Genomic DNA, 16,416 nt, shown 5'->3' with positions numbered 1-16,416 from the left:
CAAATCACAAGTGTGTTGATGCAGCTAGAAAATCCAGATACACAAATTTGGTAGGTTTGAAGAGGACATGAGGTGTGTTTATAATTTAAGCACTAACTAATTACAATAACAACTGGTTAGTGTTTTAGAAAAATGGGGCTGAGACTTGCTCGTCATCCTCAATCAGACCCTGAATTTGCTTCTGAGTGGTCTTAAGGCTTTCAGCTTGGTGACCAAAGCCAGAACCGAACACACCTGATGTAATCCTGACAAGTTGCAAAAGATCAGATATACCTCAAGGGGATTCGCTGATAAATTTTACAAAAGCCTGCAAGCCGATCTTCCTCCCCTGGGTAAAAAAAAAAAAAAAGAAAAAGAAGCGGACGTGGATTCTTGAATATATTAACTAGTTATAAATTTTACACTTAAAATGGCACAGGAACATCTTTGGTCTCTTATTAATAACCTTTTATATCTACAAATATAATGTGAATATACACATTTACAATTACAAATCAAACATACAGACATGAAACATCTCACCACGCAAAGCAAAAAAATTCTTTTTGACAATATAACAATTTAATACAAAAAAAAAAAAAAAAAAGAGAGAAAAGCCAAACAATTTCTCTAACATTTTCATATACATATATATATATATTTTTTCTTAAAAATTTGTGTAATTATATAAACTGCATTTTCACACGACTGCAGTTCTGGTTTGAAACAAACTAAGAAAAAACAAAAAACAAGAATTAAAAAAATCAACCTCGTCACATCCCACCTGGCTTATCTGCATATGCAAAACAGATCATAAGTAAGACACGCCCCCCTGTTCCCCCAAACATACATGTAACACAAAAAAAAAAAAAAGGCAGAAGAGAGCCACTTAAAAACAACTGAAAAAACATGAGAATGAGAATCTTTGGATCGCAGCGTTCTTCTGAGAAGGATGTGAAGAATTACAACATGGATATATTATATATAGACTACACACTCCAGTTAAAAGAGCAGGATTTGTGATTTTAAGAAAAAAATAAAATAATATCAGAACATTATTAATTTAATTAAATGCATTTTTTTAAATTAATTAATTCATTTAATTAATTTATTTATTTAAAAATTACAACCTATACAATACCACTGAAAAGCAAACTGACATTTCAGAGGAAAAATAATAATAATGATAAAAAAAACCACCCTAACCTTATTGCATAAGTGAACTGCTACTATTACTACCACTACTAGTTAAAGCACCCTTTGTTTTTTGTTTTTTTTACAGCGCTCAGTCTAACAGCATGGCACATCTCGATTAGGGAATATTTTCTCTTTTCATCTACTTTTTCCAAAACCTTTACAATTAATTAGCAAACCAATATGCTTCAACTTTAGTCTCATCAAACCACATCACATTTTCCCACATGGTTTTGGAAGCCTGGATATCGGTTTTTAAAGAGCAAAGTTTAGCTTGGATGCCTTTTGTTTTCTCATTAGAAAAGGCTTGCATCATGCAACCCAGACAAAATGAAGAATATATTCAGGAGATAGCGATCACATGTAAGGAGCAACCTCACAGTTGGAAGGAGGAGCTACAGGTCATTTAACGACTCGACAGCCTCCTTGACTGTTTTTCTCTGTCTTTGTGTCACTTTTAGAGGGACGCCACATATCCAGTTCTCAAAGGGTGTACAAACTTATGCACTTAGGTTACTCTAGCTCTCTATATATATTATAAATATATATATATTTTCTTTTTCTTTTTTTTCCATGGCTTAATCCCTCTGAAATGTCACAAATTGGTTTTCAATGGCATTGCATAAATTTTACATTAAAGCTGGAAACTAATATTATTCACCTACATTACAAAAACCTGCTGTTTTAACCAGGGTTTATTTTTTAGTCAATTGTACATGTAACATTTACAAAATGGCATTATGAAACAACTGCAAAACACGGGAATCTTTGGATTGTAGATTTCTTCAGAAGAGCAGCAAGAAAGACATGCAAAATTGCATGCAAAAAAACATGGGAAATTATTTGAGCATCATTGGAAGTTTAGGCAATTAATTCGAGTTCAATAGTTTCATATTTAAATTATTTTCGGGACACATCCCCAGACATGCACATGGACATTATTATTATGAATGCATTTAATAAAAAAGAAAAGAAAAAGAAAAAAAAAAGCCAGAAACTAAAAGTAATTCTATGATTAGGCAAAAAACTAAACATCAGAAGAAATTAGGAAGAGTATCCTAAAACCAGTTTGTACACAATAATCTCTCTTTTTTTTCTTTACTGTCTTTTTAATTTTTTTTTTAGGAAATTGACATTCGCCCCCAGAATTAAATAAAAATGTAATTACCTTTAATTACATATTTTTAAATAAAAAAATATATGTATATACTATCATAGGCATGAAGCATTTAGAGAGAGGGGGAAAAAGGTTTTGAATGAGTGATTGCCGAAGAAATTTGAATAACCGAGCACCACAGGCCTAGCTAATTTGCATATGCAAATAGCTATGCAAATTAGGGGGAGGGGATTTCACAACGAGGAAATTTGACATTTCAATAAATAAATACTCAAGAGTGGTTGCTAATTTGCATGTGCATTTTAGATTCACCGCCATGCCGATTTTTTATATTTTTTTATTAACTGTGTTTTTTCTGTTCAAGACACATTTTCATATGGATGATAATAATGATGATAATAATAATAATTGCTTTCAGAAGAATTAGGGGGAAAAAACATGATCGTTTCTATGGAAACTGCGTGTGAATTTACTGAGGCACGTGTCCGTAATCGGCTGTACAATATAACAATTACTCTCTCGTTAAAATATCGTCACTACCTCAGGAGGAGGAGTCCTACGTAGGTAGCATTACAGGCAGTGCATTTAAAGGCAGTCCTCTATGGAAGGCAGGATAAGGACCGCCCAATTTAAAAAAAAAACAAAAAAACTATTATATTGTAAGATATCAAACAATTATTGCTACGGAAGAGAAGATTCACAACAGTGACACATTCCTTTTGTTTTGGGCTAAAACGTCTCGGCGTGGTCATGTGCATGGGTTTGTGCGTGCTTCCGGGGGCGTGCGGGGTTAAACCTAACTCAGTGTGTTGGACTGATCGTGCTCGATTTGTGCACTTGTGCGTGGTTATTAGAACACAGCCACTTCCCTGCGTGGAGGAAAACTCTTACACTAAGACATTATTTTACACCAAAAAAAAAAAAAGATAAAAGGTTTCAACAAATCTCCCCTTGTTTTGTTTCTCAATAAACTAGAGAAGAAGAAGAGAAAGAAAAAGGCTAAAAGAAGATTACAGGGGATCACTCAGAAAATGGAGGGAACATGGGCATTTCGGTAAAGTCTTCGTTGCCAAAGTTCGCAGACGGATCCAGCATGGAGAGAACATCCTGTGAGGAAAAAAATAAGATATGTAGAAGGGGCACAGCTTCCATCAAGATCTGAGGTCACTGATGTCCATGTCTGAGCTGAACCAAACCATTGTAACTAAGAGGTCCCTAGTGCATTTGTGGCCTTTTGATGCACTCTGCTCCCTATTTTAGTATCTACTGCTACACCCAACACACTATGATGGTGTCTATGCAGCCTACTGACATGATAATGATCGTGTGTGGCCTCCTCATGTGCCCTATATGCTATGATAGTGATCGTGTCTGTGTGACCTACTGATGTGCCATTCACACTATAATGGTGTCTGTGTAACCTACTGATGTGCCATTCACACTATAATGTGACGTACTGATGTGCACTACACACTATAATGGTGTCTGTGTAACCTACTGATGTGCCATTCACACTATAATGGTGTCTGTGTAACCTACTGATGTGCCATTCACACTATAATGGTGTCTGGGTGACCTACTGATGTGCCATTCACACTATAATGGTGTCTGGGTGACCTACTGATGTGCCATTCACACTATAATGGTGTCTGGGTGACCTACTGATGTGCCCTACACACTATAATGGTGTCTGGGTGACCTACTGATGTGCCCTACACACTATAATGGTGTCTGGGTGACCTACTGATGTGCCCTACACACTATAATGGTGTCTGGGTGACCTACTGATGTGCCCTACACACTATAATGGTGTCTGGGTGACCTACTGATGTGCCCTACACACTATAATGGTGTCTGGGTGACCTACTGATGTGCCCTACACACTATAATGGTGTCTGGGTGACCTACTGATGTGCCCTACACACTATAATGGTGTCTGGGTGACCTACTGATGTGCCCTACACACTATAATGGTGTCTGGGTGACCTACTGATGTGCCCTACACACTATAATGGTGTCTGGGTGACCTACTGATGTGCCCTACACACTATAATGGTGTCTGGGTGACCTACTGATGTGCCCTACACACTATAATGGTGTCTGGGTGACCTACTGATGTGCCCTACACACTATAATGGTGTCTGGGTGACCTACTGATGTGCCCTACACACTATAATGGTGTCTGGGTGACCTACTGATGTGCCCTACACACTATAATGGTGTCTGGGTGACCTACTGATGTGCCCTACACACTATAATGGTGTCTGGGTGACCTACTGATGTGCCCTACACACTATAATGGTGTCTGGGTGACCTACTGATGTGCACTACACACTATAATGGTGTCTGGGTGACCTACTGATGTGCCCTACACACTATAATGGTGTCTGGGTGACCTACTGATGTGCCCTACACACTATAATGGTGTCTGGGTGACCTACTGATGTGCCCTACACACTATAATGGTGTCTGGGTGACCTACTGATGTGCCCTACACACTATAATGGTGTCTGGGTGACCTACTGATGTGCACTACACACTATAATGGTGTCTGGGTGACCTACTGATGTGCCATTCACACTATAATGGTGTCTGGGTGACCTACTGATGTGCCCTACACACTATAATGGTGTCTGGGTGACCTACTGATGTGCCCTACACACTATAATGGTGTCTGGGTGACCTACTGATGTGCACTACACACTATAATGGTGTCTGGGTGACCTACTGATGTGCCCTACACACTATAATGGTGTCTGGGTGACCTACTGATGTGCCCTACACACTATAATGGTGTCTGGGTGACCTACTGATGTGCCCTACACACTATAATGGTGTCTGGGTGACCTACTGATGTGCCCTACACACTATAATGGTGTCTGGGTGACCTGACCGTAGAGCATCATTTTATTTTGCATCACATTTAATTAGTGCGATATCCATACATGCAGTATGTGTGTACGTAAATGCATATTTAATACTCACAGTAAACATCTCGGATTGGCTGTTCTGTATGTGAGGATGTGTGTCTGCTGAGTTTTGTGTGTGTGGTTGATTTTGCCACTGCTGCCACGCTGCTGCCTCTGCTGGTCTGGAGGAGAACTGCTGCCCTGACTGGCTCACATCACCTGTGGTGTGAGTGAGAGAGGGAGTGTAAGAGATTGTCTGAGATACATAAAGAAAGCAAAACAGCGAGTTTGTCATCTTTGAGCTCTGACCATATCCGTTAGTGGACTGGTGATTGCGGGCATTCATCTGAGAGTAATTTGTGGTGTTGGCTGCTACATTCGCTGATGCTCCGCCCATTTGTCCAAAAGACGAGGACGCAGAAGAGGAAGGGGCGGCGCTAAAGTTTCCCATTGAAAATTGGGGTGACTGACTCTTCCCTGCCTGCTGGTCACACACAAACACACACATGAGGATTGTACAACCAGTCAGGATGATGAGCAGTAAAATATTTCAGAATTTATTAAAATAACGTAAAATCAAGTCATTCCTATATTCCTGCAATGATGATGATTAACGACCTGCGTGCTGAAGGGAGCACGTGGTTGAGCCCAGGCTGCAGGGGGTGCAGGGTTTGCGTTCTGAGTCTGAACTGGGCTGCTGTTGTTCACAGGGAGACCAGAGGGGGCGCTCTGACGTGACATGTGCGACAACATCTGGGTTGCCGACGGAGCTTGCCTGGAAAACGACACAAGCACAAATACAATCAACCCTAAACCATGCAATACATGATTTAATAACAAACATTTACTTTATTGTTGTGCATGTGTGGGGTACCTGAAGGGCTCATTAGCACGCGAGTTAGCGCTGTATGTGGCAGAAGGTGTATAAACCTGCTGTCCAGTAGGGGGTGCACTGGAGGACAAAACCTTAGAATGATCTGAGAAAGGATTGAAGGGAAAAATACAAGTATTATAAGTTCTTATGGGCTACAGAAGACTGTTTCAACACTACATCATTAAACTAACCTGAGTCTGAAAAATACCCTCTAATAACCCAAAACCTTACAAACCAGCAGTGATTTGTCGACTTGTGAGACCTCATTTGTTTTTTTTTATTGATGTATTTAAATATGTGCACTCTGGTGTCCCTCAGTCTCTCAGTGCTCATTACAGATGATGACATACAATGACAAACAGTTTGGTAATAAGAACTAATAAACAATTCTAGGACTGTGAAAAGTCTGTGTGTGTGTGTGTGTGTGTTCAGTCTTACTAGGATCTGGTCCTACTGGAGGCACTGCAACCTAGTAGTCAGAAAGAGAGACAGGGTGAATGCTTCATTCATCTATCCATCCATCAAAATTCATTTCCACCTTTCCATTACTTTAATCAACTATTATTCCATCAAACACCTTTTCATCCAACTGACCGTTTATCGGTCCATCAACACAAGAGGGAGCAACAGGAAAATATCAGCAGTATCTGAGACAACAGTTGATGCCATTTTCTAAAGCAGCTCATATTTGTACTCTACTATCGTTTCCCAGATGGGCGGGGCTACAATAGGACACGTCTGGGTGGGAGGGGTCAGAGGTCATTTTTAGTGCTGTATTTTAGGTACAGAAAGTGCACTGATGGTTGGTGATTTCTAAATTATTCTGTAAGTCTACTGCACAATGCCTTTGAGTTTCCTCTCTAAGTGGGAGTCTTCTAAATCTAATAATCTCTCCATTGTGCATGAACAGTCCTCTTTTCCATCCGTCCAACTTTCCACTCATCATTCATTCCATCCATCTAGTATTGTTTCCACCAAATCATCATTCCATCAATAACCTTTCTATCCATCCATGCATCTAGCTACATAATCAGTCAAGAAAATTTAGATGCCCTTCCAACCTTGCACTCAACCGTCCCTCATCCTTCTTTCCGTCCATCCAACAATCTTTAAAATGATTTAATCCATCACCTTACCACACATACACCATCTCACTGTATATTTACAGACCCAACAAGTACATAATCAGTTGGTGCAGTTTCTCAGTGAAGGTTTACCTGAGGAAGAGTCACCTGTCCAGCCTCATAGATTTCCTCTCTCCCTCCTCCCTCCATCTCAGCCTGCTGCTGTTGCTGGAGCTGCCTACAACACATGGACAGAGAGAGACAGAGTGAACAGTAAGACCAGGCATTCCAATGGCAATAGCCCGCCACCAACAACCAATATACCAGTCACCCAAGGAAACAGCATCCCGTAACCCTGGACACCAACTTCGGTAACCATGGACACCCAAAACTACCTGGTGCTGTCATGCTGATTAGCGCTACACAACACACAGAGAGAGAGAGAGAGAGAGAGAGAGAGAGAGAAAGAGAGAAATGGAGAGAGGCAGGGAATCAGAGAGAAAAACAGAAGGACTGACGTAGAGGGCAATCCTTTTTTTGGGTCAGAAAGGCAGGGATGGGTTTGTAATGGGGGTTATCTGCTCTCACCTGGCGTGTTTTATCTGCCCCGGGCTGGAGGCTGGGGGGCAGCTGGGGCTGTTCTGCCCCAGAGAGGCAGGTAATGCCCCCCTGGGGGAGGACAGAGGGGAGAGAGAGTCCTGTTTCGGAGCTTTACTGTCAAAGAGGGATGGAGGGATTAGGGGAGAAGTGCAGATCCAAGGCCAGAGTGGATTTACACCATTTACACTTTATACATTTATCCATCCAGCTGTCCATCTCTTTCACACACACACACACACACACACTTCTTCCCCCCATTCATAGACACAATGCTCATCATAACAATCCTATCAAATGTTTTGTCAATTAAATAAATAAAGATTCATGCAAACACATACAGCAAATTATGAAATGTTATTTTGATCAGGTTTTGATATCTTTGGTTTGCTTCTGTCTGTCTATCTTAATCTGTCTATCCATCAACCTACGAACTCATCTGTGCAAGTGTGTGTGCACACCATTCCATCTGCAAAACCTGTACATATTGCTCTGTGTGTGTGTATGTGGGTAGACAAATATATCAGACAAAGATTCCTTTCTTAAACAAGCATTACTTTGTGTGTGTGTGTGTGTGTGTGTATGCGCGTATGCTCACTTGACATTAGTGTTGGTACAGATGATGTATTCTATCTCTTCTGAGTATGGATTCTGGAAGGTGAAGGAGCTTGTCCGCATCAGGATCCACTCGCCCGATTTGGTGCAGAAGCGAAACATCACGGACAGGACCTGACCCCGGAGCTTGACCACCTGGATCAGAAGTCAAAGGACAGTCAATTTCAATTTGCACATAATTCCATCATCATCCTCAAAGACTCATCAAATGCTTGGTTTCTTACAACAGGCAAATGTACACATCAACATGTAAAGACAACACCTAATGAGGTTTTTATGCTCTGTTCACCTTCAACAATAACACACACCTGCTGGAGGCTGTCCCTCAGGAGTCCCTGGTCTTCAGGATGAGCCAATTCTAAAAAGTTCTTTCCCAGAAGTTCCTACACACACCAAAATATGGTCTATATATACACAGTATGTTCATTAAGAAATAACAAAACGTTTTTTTGTAATTGTTTGAGCCCTACCTGTGGTTGGTAGCCCACTGTAGCCACGCAGCGATGATCCACGAAGGTAAATGTCCCCTGACAGTTGTGCCGAGAGATGAACTCCACTGGCACACTGATAGTGCTCATGTTGTTGTCACTGGGGCAACATGTCACCTAGATGTCAGATACACAGTTAAGAACGATAGGTTGAGGTGAATGAGTTATGGAATCCAGGACTGACACATACACTACTCACAAAAAGTTAAGGATATTGGGCTTTCGGGTGAAATTTCAGGATGCACCTAAAATGCACTATAACCTTTACAGATGAACTTAATTTGACCTTCTCTACACTTTTGAATGCACATGTCCAACTGTTCAGTGTTTCAGTACTTTCTGCAGAACTTGCTGTTCTCTAACAAGGTGCTTAACGGCAAAATTCACAACTGGTGTTTGATCCATGAATCGACCAATAAATTTTCTGGTTCAATTAGAATTGGTATTTAAACAGTCCTCTTCATCATGCTGTTCACATTTTGACATCATGAGACCAAGACCACGTCTAACAATTGATCAACAGTAACTCGCCATTGTGAGGCTTCAAACAGGATGTTCTCAGAGGGAAGTGGCCACTGAGCTTAGAGTGTCACAGAGTGTCATCAGCAGATTGCGACAGAGATTCAGAGAGACTGGAAGAGTCACAGAAAGGCATAGAAGTGGACGTCCTTTGGCCACATCCCACATTGATGACCGCTTCATTGTGAACAGTGCCCTGCAGAACCGGATGATGAATGCCACTCAACTCCAGGCACATTTAAGGGAGGTGAGAGGCACCCAAGTGTCACGTCAGACCGTTCCAAACCGTTGTGTGGTCTGCGTGCTAGACGACCTGCAAGGGTACCTGATCACACCACCAGGCCAGGGAGCATTTACACTGGACGAGGGACCAGTGGGCCTCAGTGCTGTTCTCTGATGAAAGTCGATTCACGTTGAGCAGAAATGATGGCTGCCAACGATGTTGGAGACGTCAAGGAGAGCGCTATGCATCAGCCACTGTTGTGGTGGCGTTACAGTGTGGGCAGGTGTGTCTACTCAATACAGAACTGCCCTACATCTTGTGAATGGTACAGTGACAAGCCAATACTACCTGAATAACATCATTAATCCAGTCATTGTGACCCTGCATGAACAACACAGGCCTAATTTCATCTTCATGGACGACAATGCTCCAGCTCATCGTGGTCGCATCATTAGGGAACGGCTGCTGGAGGCTGGGGTACCTCAAATGGAGTGGCCTGCACTTTCTCCAGACCTGAATCCCATAGAAAACCTATGGGATCGGCCGAGTCGCCGTGTAGAGGCTCGTAACCCTGCACCCCAGAACCTCAATGACCTGAGGGCCGCCCTTCAAGAAGAGTGGAATGCCATGCCTCAGCAGACAATAAGTCGACTCGTGAACAGCATGAGACGTCGTTGTCAAGCTGTAATTGATGGTCAAAGGCACATGACAAATTATTGGGACATTGACATGTTTTGTTGTGGTATACCCACCACTGTTTTGGCTTTTATTTCAATAAATTTTTTCAGATGAGGAAATCACCATTGCAGCTTCTACTTTAATGCCCTACTTTCATGATATAATATCACTGTAGCGTGAACTTTTTACATTTTCCATGAATTTCACCGAAAAGCCAAATATCCTTAACTTTTTGTGAGTAGTGTATATACACACACACACAAAATAAAATACCTGCAGCCTCCCGATGGCAACAAGGCAGTAGCGGTTGCCCTGTCCGCTTTCACACTCTTCTTCAGACAGAGAAACGCCTGAAAAAGAAGCAATCACCAAACAATTACTGACAAGTAACTGTTAAAGTCAGTTGGTGAAATTGGTGAACTCTAGACAAGCACCACTTTTTGTGTGTTTGTGACCTGCAGGAGGCCAGGATCGGATATATCCTGTGCAGTGCACCACCACGTACTGGGGCTCTCCATCTTTGACAGGACCCAAGCCACTCCTGATGTACAAACACAGTGTGAGTGTATGAATGCATGCGTATTAAAAAAACAAAATGGAGGAAACAGGGACTGTAGGGGTGTTACCTGTTTCTGCTCTTCAGAATGCCGAGTCTGTTCATGGTCATGGGCTCCACAGGACACGTACCACACCTAAGAGACAACACAACACAACATGAGAATCTGTGGACAGCTGATGAATTACTTCACTCTAGGAGGGGTAAATTTAAAAAAAAAAGAAAAAAGAAAAAAAGATGGCGCCGGTGAGGTTGGCTGCAGTCACGACTGCTCCGACCCCTTTTTCTTTGTTTTTTAAGTTAACTTTCAGTACAGTAAAAACGGCAAATTCTACACAATGGAGTGCATTAGGTACGATAGAGATACTCTTATTTCTATTGGTGTACAATGTACTCACAATTCAACGTTTTTAACCCCAGATCCAAGCTGGCCGAGTGAGATCCTGAGGGAGAACAAAGGACGCGACCTGAAGCGGCGACCCAGGGGGAAACGAGCCGGTGTCAGGAACAGGCTGAGAGCCCGTGCACACTGCACACCTCTGCCTAGCATCCTGCTCTCCAATGTCCAGTCACTGGAGAACAAGCTCGATGACCTCAGGGTCAGGGTAAAGTTCCAGAGAGACATTTGGGACTACAATCTCCTCTGCTTCACCGAGACATGGCTGAACCCAACGGTACTGGACCACGCCATCCAGCCGACCGAGTCCTTCTCGGTTCACCGCATGGATAGAACACTGGAATCGGGGAAGGCGTCTATTTAATGCTGAACAGCAGCTGGTTCAACAGCGCGAGTGTTGTTCCTCTCACACACCATCAAAGGTCGTCCTTTTTTCCTTCCTCAGGAGTTTACAGCGGTCATAGTCAGCACCGTTTATATTCCGCCTCAGACACTGCTTTATGCGAGCTGCATGAAGCTCTCACACAGCACCAGACAACACCGGGAAGCTGTGCTTACTGTGGCAGGGGACTTTAACAGTGCCAACCACAAACGCGCAGCGCCGAACTTTTATCAGCACATCAGCTGCCCCACCAGGGGTGAAAGGACACTGGACCCCTGCTACAAGGCACAATCTCGCCCACCGTTTGGGAAATCCGACCATGCTGCCATCTGCCTCATGCCAAAATATAAACAACGGCTCAAGCAGGAAATTCCGGCTCAGAGGGAGGTCGCCCACTGGACGGACCAATCGGTGGCCGCTCTACAGGACGCTCTGGATGATGCAGACTGGGACATGTTCCGGCGAAGCTATGATGACATTAATGTGTTTATGGAAGCAGTTGTGGGATTCATTGGGAAACTAGCAGATGATACTGTGCAGAAAACCACCATCAGAACGTTTCCCAATCAGAAGTCGTGGGTGGATAAGACCATCCGCGACGCGCTGAGATCTTGCACCGCTGCCTACAACGCAGGACTTGCATCGGGTGACATGGACCCACACAAGGCTGTGTCATACAACGTGCGGAAAGCAGTGAAGGAGGTGAAGCAGCACTACGGAAGGAAACTAGAGTCATAGCTCCAACAGAGTGACTCTAGGAGCCTGTGGCAGGGATTAAGGACAATAACGGACTATAAAGCACCAACATCCGGTATGATGAATGCAAAAGTGTCTCTGGCAGACGAGCTGAACACCTCCTACACTCGCTTCGAGGCTGCAGCTAACGACACTAATGCTAAAGCTATAGCTAATGCTAATAGCTGCAGACAGGAACAGAATGAAAACATCATCACTTCACTACCAGACACACTGGATCCACTACAGTTCGCCTACTGTCCGAACCGCTCAACCGATGATGCCATTTCCCACCTCCTTCACACATCACTCACTCACCTGGACACTAGAAAGGACAATTATGTTAGAATGCTGTTTGTTGACTACAATTCAGCATTTAACACTATAATCCCCTCCACACTCACCACCTAGCTGGAGCACCTGGAACTCAGCACATCTCAGGACTCTGGAGGACTGGTGCCAGAGGAACAACCACCACCTTAACGTCAGCAAGACTAAGGAGCTGATAGTGGACTTCAGCACAAAGCAGGAGAGGAACTACCAGATCCCTGTGATCAACGAGAGCCCAGTGGAGAGAGTGGACAGCTTCAGATACCTCTGTGTTTACATCAAGCAGGACCTGTCATGGTCCTGTCACAACAGCACCGTGGTGAAGAAGGCCTGGCAGCGTCTCTTCCACCTCAGACACTTGAGAGACATTAGACCGCCCGCTAAGGTGCTTAGGAACTTTTACTCCTGCACCATAGAGAGCATCCTGACGGGAAACATCACAACCTGGTTCGGGAACAGCACCATGCAGGACAGACGAGCTCTTCAGAGGGTGATGCGATCAGCTGAGCGCATCATCTGTACCAAGCTCCCTGACTTGCACTACAACAAGAGGTGCTGGACCAAGGCCAGGAAGATCGTGAATGACCTCACCCCAACAATGGACTTTTCTCCCTGTTGAGGTCAGGGAAGCCCTTCCGCTCCCTGAAGGCTAACACAGAGAGACTGAGGAGAAGCTTCTTCCCGCAGGCTATACGGTCTCTCAACCAGAACTCCACATAGGACTCAACTAATTGGACTTTCTATGCTTCATACACACGTGTTGGAAAAAACCAAACTGTACCATACATTTGCACATTACAGGACTGTGGCACACAATACATAAAAACATGAACATATATGTTGCACATTCTGGTCCTATTTATACACAAAGAGGACTTGTGCACATCTGCGCTTTAAGATGGACAATAACCACTGCTTCTCATCATCTCATTTCATTAAATGACCCCCGTACTGCTGCTGTCTGCACCTTGCACATTAATCACTTTATATAGTTCTGTATAATACAGTTGTTTACATTTTACATATCTTACATTTCTTACATGTATACATATACATATACATATACATATACATATACATATATACACACACACATATACCCTACCTTACTTTATTTATATTATATTTTTATTTACCTACTGTGAATTGTAGTTTTTTTATGTTTTATATTATGTATTTTATATTTTATCCTTGTCTTTTCTGTCCTCATTCCTTTTCAAGGGTCAAAACAAATAGTTGTGTAAGCATTTCACTGCATATCATACTGTGTACGATTATGTGACAAATAAAATTTGGATTTGATTTGGGGGAAAAAAAGAAAGAAAAAAAAAAGAGAGAGAAAAAAAAGAAAGCAAGCATAGAAATGTTAGAGAAAGCCTGGAATACTCTGCAAGCCTGGATCCTTCAGGCAGCATGAAGTAAATGAAATTGGTCTGTTCCTGAGAGTGCTTAAAAGACCCAAACCTAAACTGTAGTTCAGTGCAGTTCATTGTGGTGTGACGGTTCAATTAAGGATTTTAAGGTAACTAGGAGATGCGGCATGCTGCTGACGGCTCACCTCATTCTGCAGATGAACGAGCGTCTCGCCCCCATGCTCATTCTCACGGACGACTGGCTTCCCTCCTTCTTCACTGTTCCTGTCTTCAGATCCAGCATGCGACCTGAATCAGATAAGAAGAGAGAGAAAGTAAAAAAAAAAAAAAGGAAGTAGAAGAGACACCAGAAAGACAGAGAGAGAGAAAAGAGCAGAAAGAGAGAGAGAGAAAGAGAGCGATCAAGAGAGAGAGAGAGAGAGAGCGATTGACAGCGCGAGAGAGACAGCGATCGAGATCAAGATTAAGAGAGAGAGACAGAATCTCACCGCTGTTGTTGTTCTCAGTGGTGGACAGCTGTTCTCTCAGTTTGTCTTTATCATCAGGGTGGAGCTGATCGTACAGTGACGAGCCGAGCCAATCAGACTGAGTCTGGTTCAGCACCGGCATGACCGAGTCTGAGACATACACCACACGCCCACTCTCACACGACACCACAAAGAGGAAACCGTCTGCAGCCTCCAGTATCAAGTGTTTCAACTCCTGCAGTGGCAAAACACACACACACACACACTGATGTCAGTACTGAATCAGGACTCACACAGATCTTACACAGTTTAACTTGATTTAATTATTATCCAAGACAGATTAACCACATTTGGCCCCTCCTACTACATGGGTGGAGTGTGTTTTAGGTTTGAAGGGTGTGTTTAGTATATTGTACACCAGTGTGTGGGTTAGGGGTTAGATGGAGAGGAGGTGGATCAGATCCAGCATCATGGACTTTTAGTTATGCTGTGAAAAGATGGACTGACTATTACAAAAGTCTGATCTCTCTCTCTCTGGCTGTGTTCCAAGCCACATACTGCTGTACTTAATATTTAGCAGTGTTCCCTTCCTCATTTGGGAACATCAAAGTAACGCTGAGACTCATTTCTGGAGAGCTTGTTAATTGGCCTTGTTAATTAACACTGATTGCTAAAGGGCATTTAATACAAAAATAAATGTAGGTGTGTGTGTGACCTGATCTGTGAGGAAAGATGGCTTGTAAGTGCCATCTGTGCCAGTGTTCCCGCTGCCCTTCAGAGTCTTCATATGAGACACGGCCATGCGCAGAATGGTGAGCTTGTCCGGTTTCCGTGCCAATGCACTGCACGTGGGAACCATCTCCGACAACTCTGTGATGTAGGCGGTCATCTTGTTGCGTCTGCGTCGCTCGATCTCACTGTGGTTCTCCCTGGGGTCAAAGATCATTGATGCATACAAGCAAGATATGAAATGAGAGAGAGAGAGAGAGAAGGAAAGAATGAGAGTGATGATACAATGAGATCTAGTAAAAAAAAAAAAATAAAGGACTGAGAGTGCAAGAGAGACAAGAGAATAAAAAATAAAAATATGTGTTGAAGAATGGTGAAGAATGTCAAGTCTAATGTCTAATCTTTCCAAACAAGAGGATGAGCTCATCTTAAAGCAAGGGACTGGAGTGTGTGAGTGACAGAGCAAGTGAGGGAAGGAAAAGATCTCTTCAGACCACCTGAGAAGCAGAGACGGAGAGAGACAGACAGATGGAAGAAGGGAAAGAGGGGGGGAAGGGAAGAGAGGTCAAGTGCTCAAAAGAAAAGGATTCAGAACATTTACATGCAATTTAAAGCTGGATTCCTGCTGGAAGGAGTATTATAAGTGGCAGACAGGAAGACAGATCGAAAAGACAGAGGCTTAATAACAGACAGACAGACACAGACAGAACACTGCTAGGATGGCAGACAGGTCTGAAATACAGAGCTAAAATAACAGACAGAAAGAGAAAACATATTGATGCTGCTGGAGTGAGAGATAGACAAGTTGGTAGGAAATCTAGACTGACAGACAGATAGACATTGCTGGGATGGCAGACAGGTCTGAAATACAGAACTAAAACAACACACAGACAGAAAACATACACTGATGCCACAGGAGTCAGAGAGACAGACTGTCAGATAGACAGACAGACACTGCTGGGATGACAGACATGTCTGAAATACAGAGCTAAAATAACAGACAAACAGAAAACATACTGATGCTGCAAGAGTGAGACAGACAGGTCGGTAGGCAAATCGAGACAGACAGACAGGCAGGTAGACTGACAGTTTGCTAAAGACACTTCTGGAATAACAGACAGACAGACAGATCTGGAATGACAGAGACAGAAAGTTTGCTAAAAATTACAGACAGACTCTGCTGATATTAG

The 16,416-nt window shown here is 43.0% G+C and overlaps 1 protein-coding gene across 4 annotated transcripts in view; it reads right to left on the bottom strand.

The window, feature by feature from the left end:
- Positions 1–2,634: 2,634 nt before the first annotated feature.
- Positions 2,635–16,416, bottom strand: part of arnt (aryl hydrocarbon receptor nuclear translocator) — a 16,147-nt gene continuing 2,365 nt past the window's right edge. Inside the window, exons 5-21 of one of the 4 annotated variants that reach the window (XM_058393142.1) lie at positions 15,213–15,426; positions 14,519–14,732; positions 14,216–14,318; positions 10,884–10,949; positions 10,713–10,798; positions 10,531–10,607; positions 8,820–8,954; positions 8,658–8,732; positions 8,333–8,484; positions 7,726–7,851; positions 7,291–7,375; positions 6,512–6,542; positions 6,074–6,176; positions 5,818–5,974; positions 5,509–5,680; positions 5,276–5,418; positions 2,635–3,397 (exon numbers count right to left, since the gene is read on the bottom strand). In XM_058393142.1, the coding sequence (XP_058249125.1) occupies positions 3,311–3,397; positions 5,276–5,418; positions 5,509–5,680; positions 5,818–5,974; positions 6,074–6,176; positions 6,512–6,542; positions 7,291–7,375; positions 7,726–7,851; positions 8,333–8,484; positions 8,658–8,732; positions 8,820–8,954; positions 10,531–10,607; positions 10,713–10,798; positions 10,884–10,949; positions 14,216–14,318; positions 14,519–14,732; positions 15,213–15,426 (2,026 nt within the window). In that variant the 3' untranslated portion in view covers positions 2,635–3,310. Of the gene's footprint in view, positions 3,398–5,275; positions 5,419–5,508; positions 5,681–5,817; positions 5,975–6,073; positions 6,177–6,511; positions 6,543–7,290; positions 7,376–7,725; positions 7,852–8,332; positions 8,485–8,657; positions 8,733–8,819; positions 8,955–10,530; positions 10,608–10,691; positions 10,799–10,883; positions 10,950–14,215; positions 14,319–14,518; positions 14,733–15,212; positions 15,427–16,416 lie in introns of all 4 variants that reach the window. The other 3 variants (XM_058393134.1, XM_058393151.1, XM_058393160.1) reach the window with 3 other exon arrangements.

This window comes from Hemibagrus wyckioides, linkage group LG01 (assembly GCF_019097595.1).
Source record: "Hemibagrus wyckioides isolate EC202008001 linkage group LG01, SWU_Hwy_1.0, whole genome shotgun sequence".
NCBI classification, from domain to species: domain Eukaryota; kingdom Metazoa; phylum Chordata; class Actinopteri; order Siluriformes; family Bagridae; genus Hemibagrus; species Hemibagrus wyckioides.
Note: the sequence above shows the minus strand (reverse complement) of the source record. Positions and strands in the feature narration are given on the sequence as shown.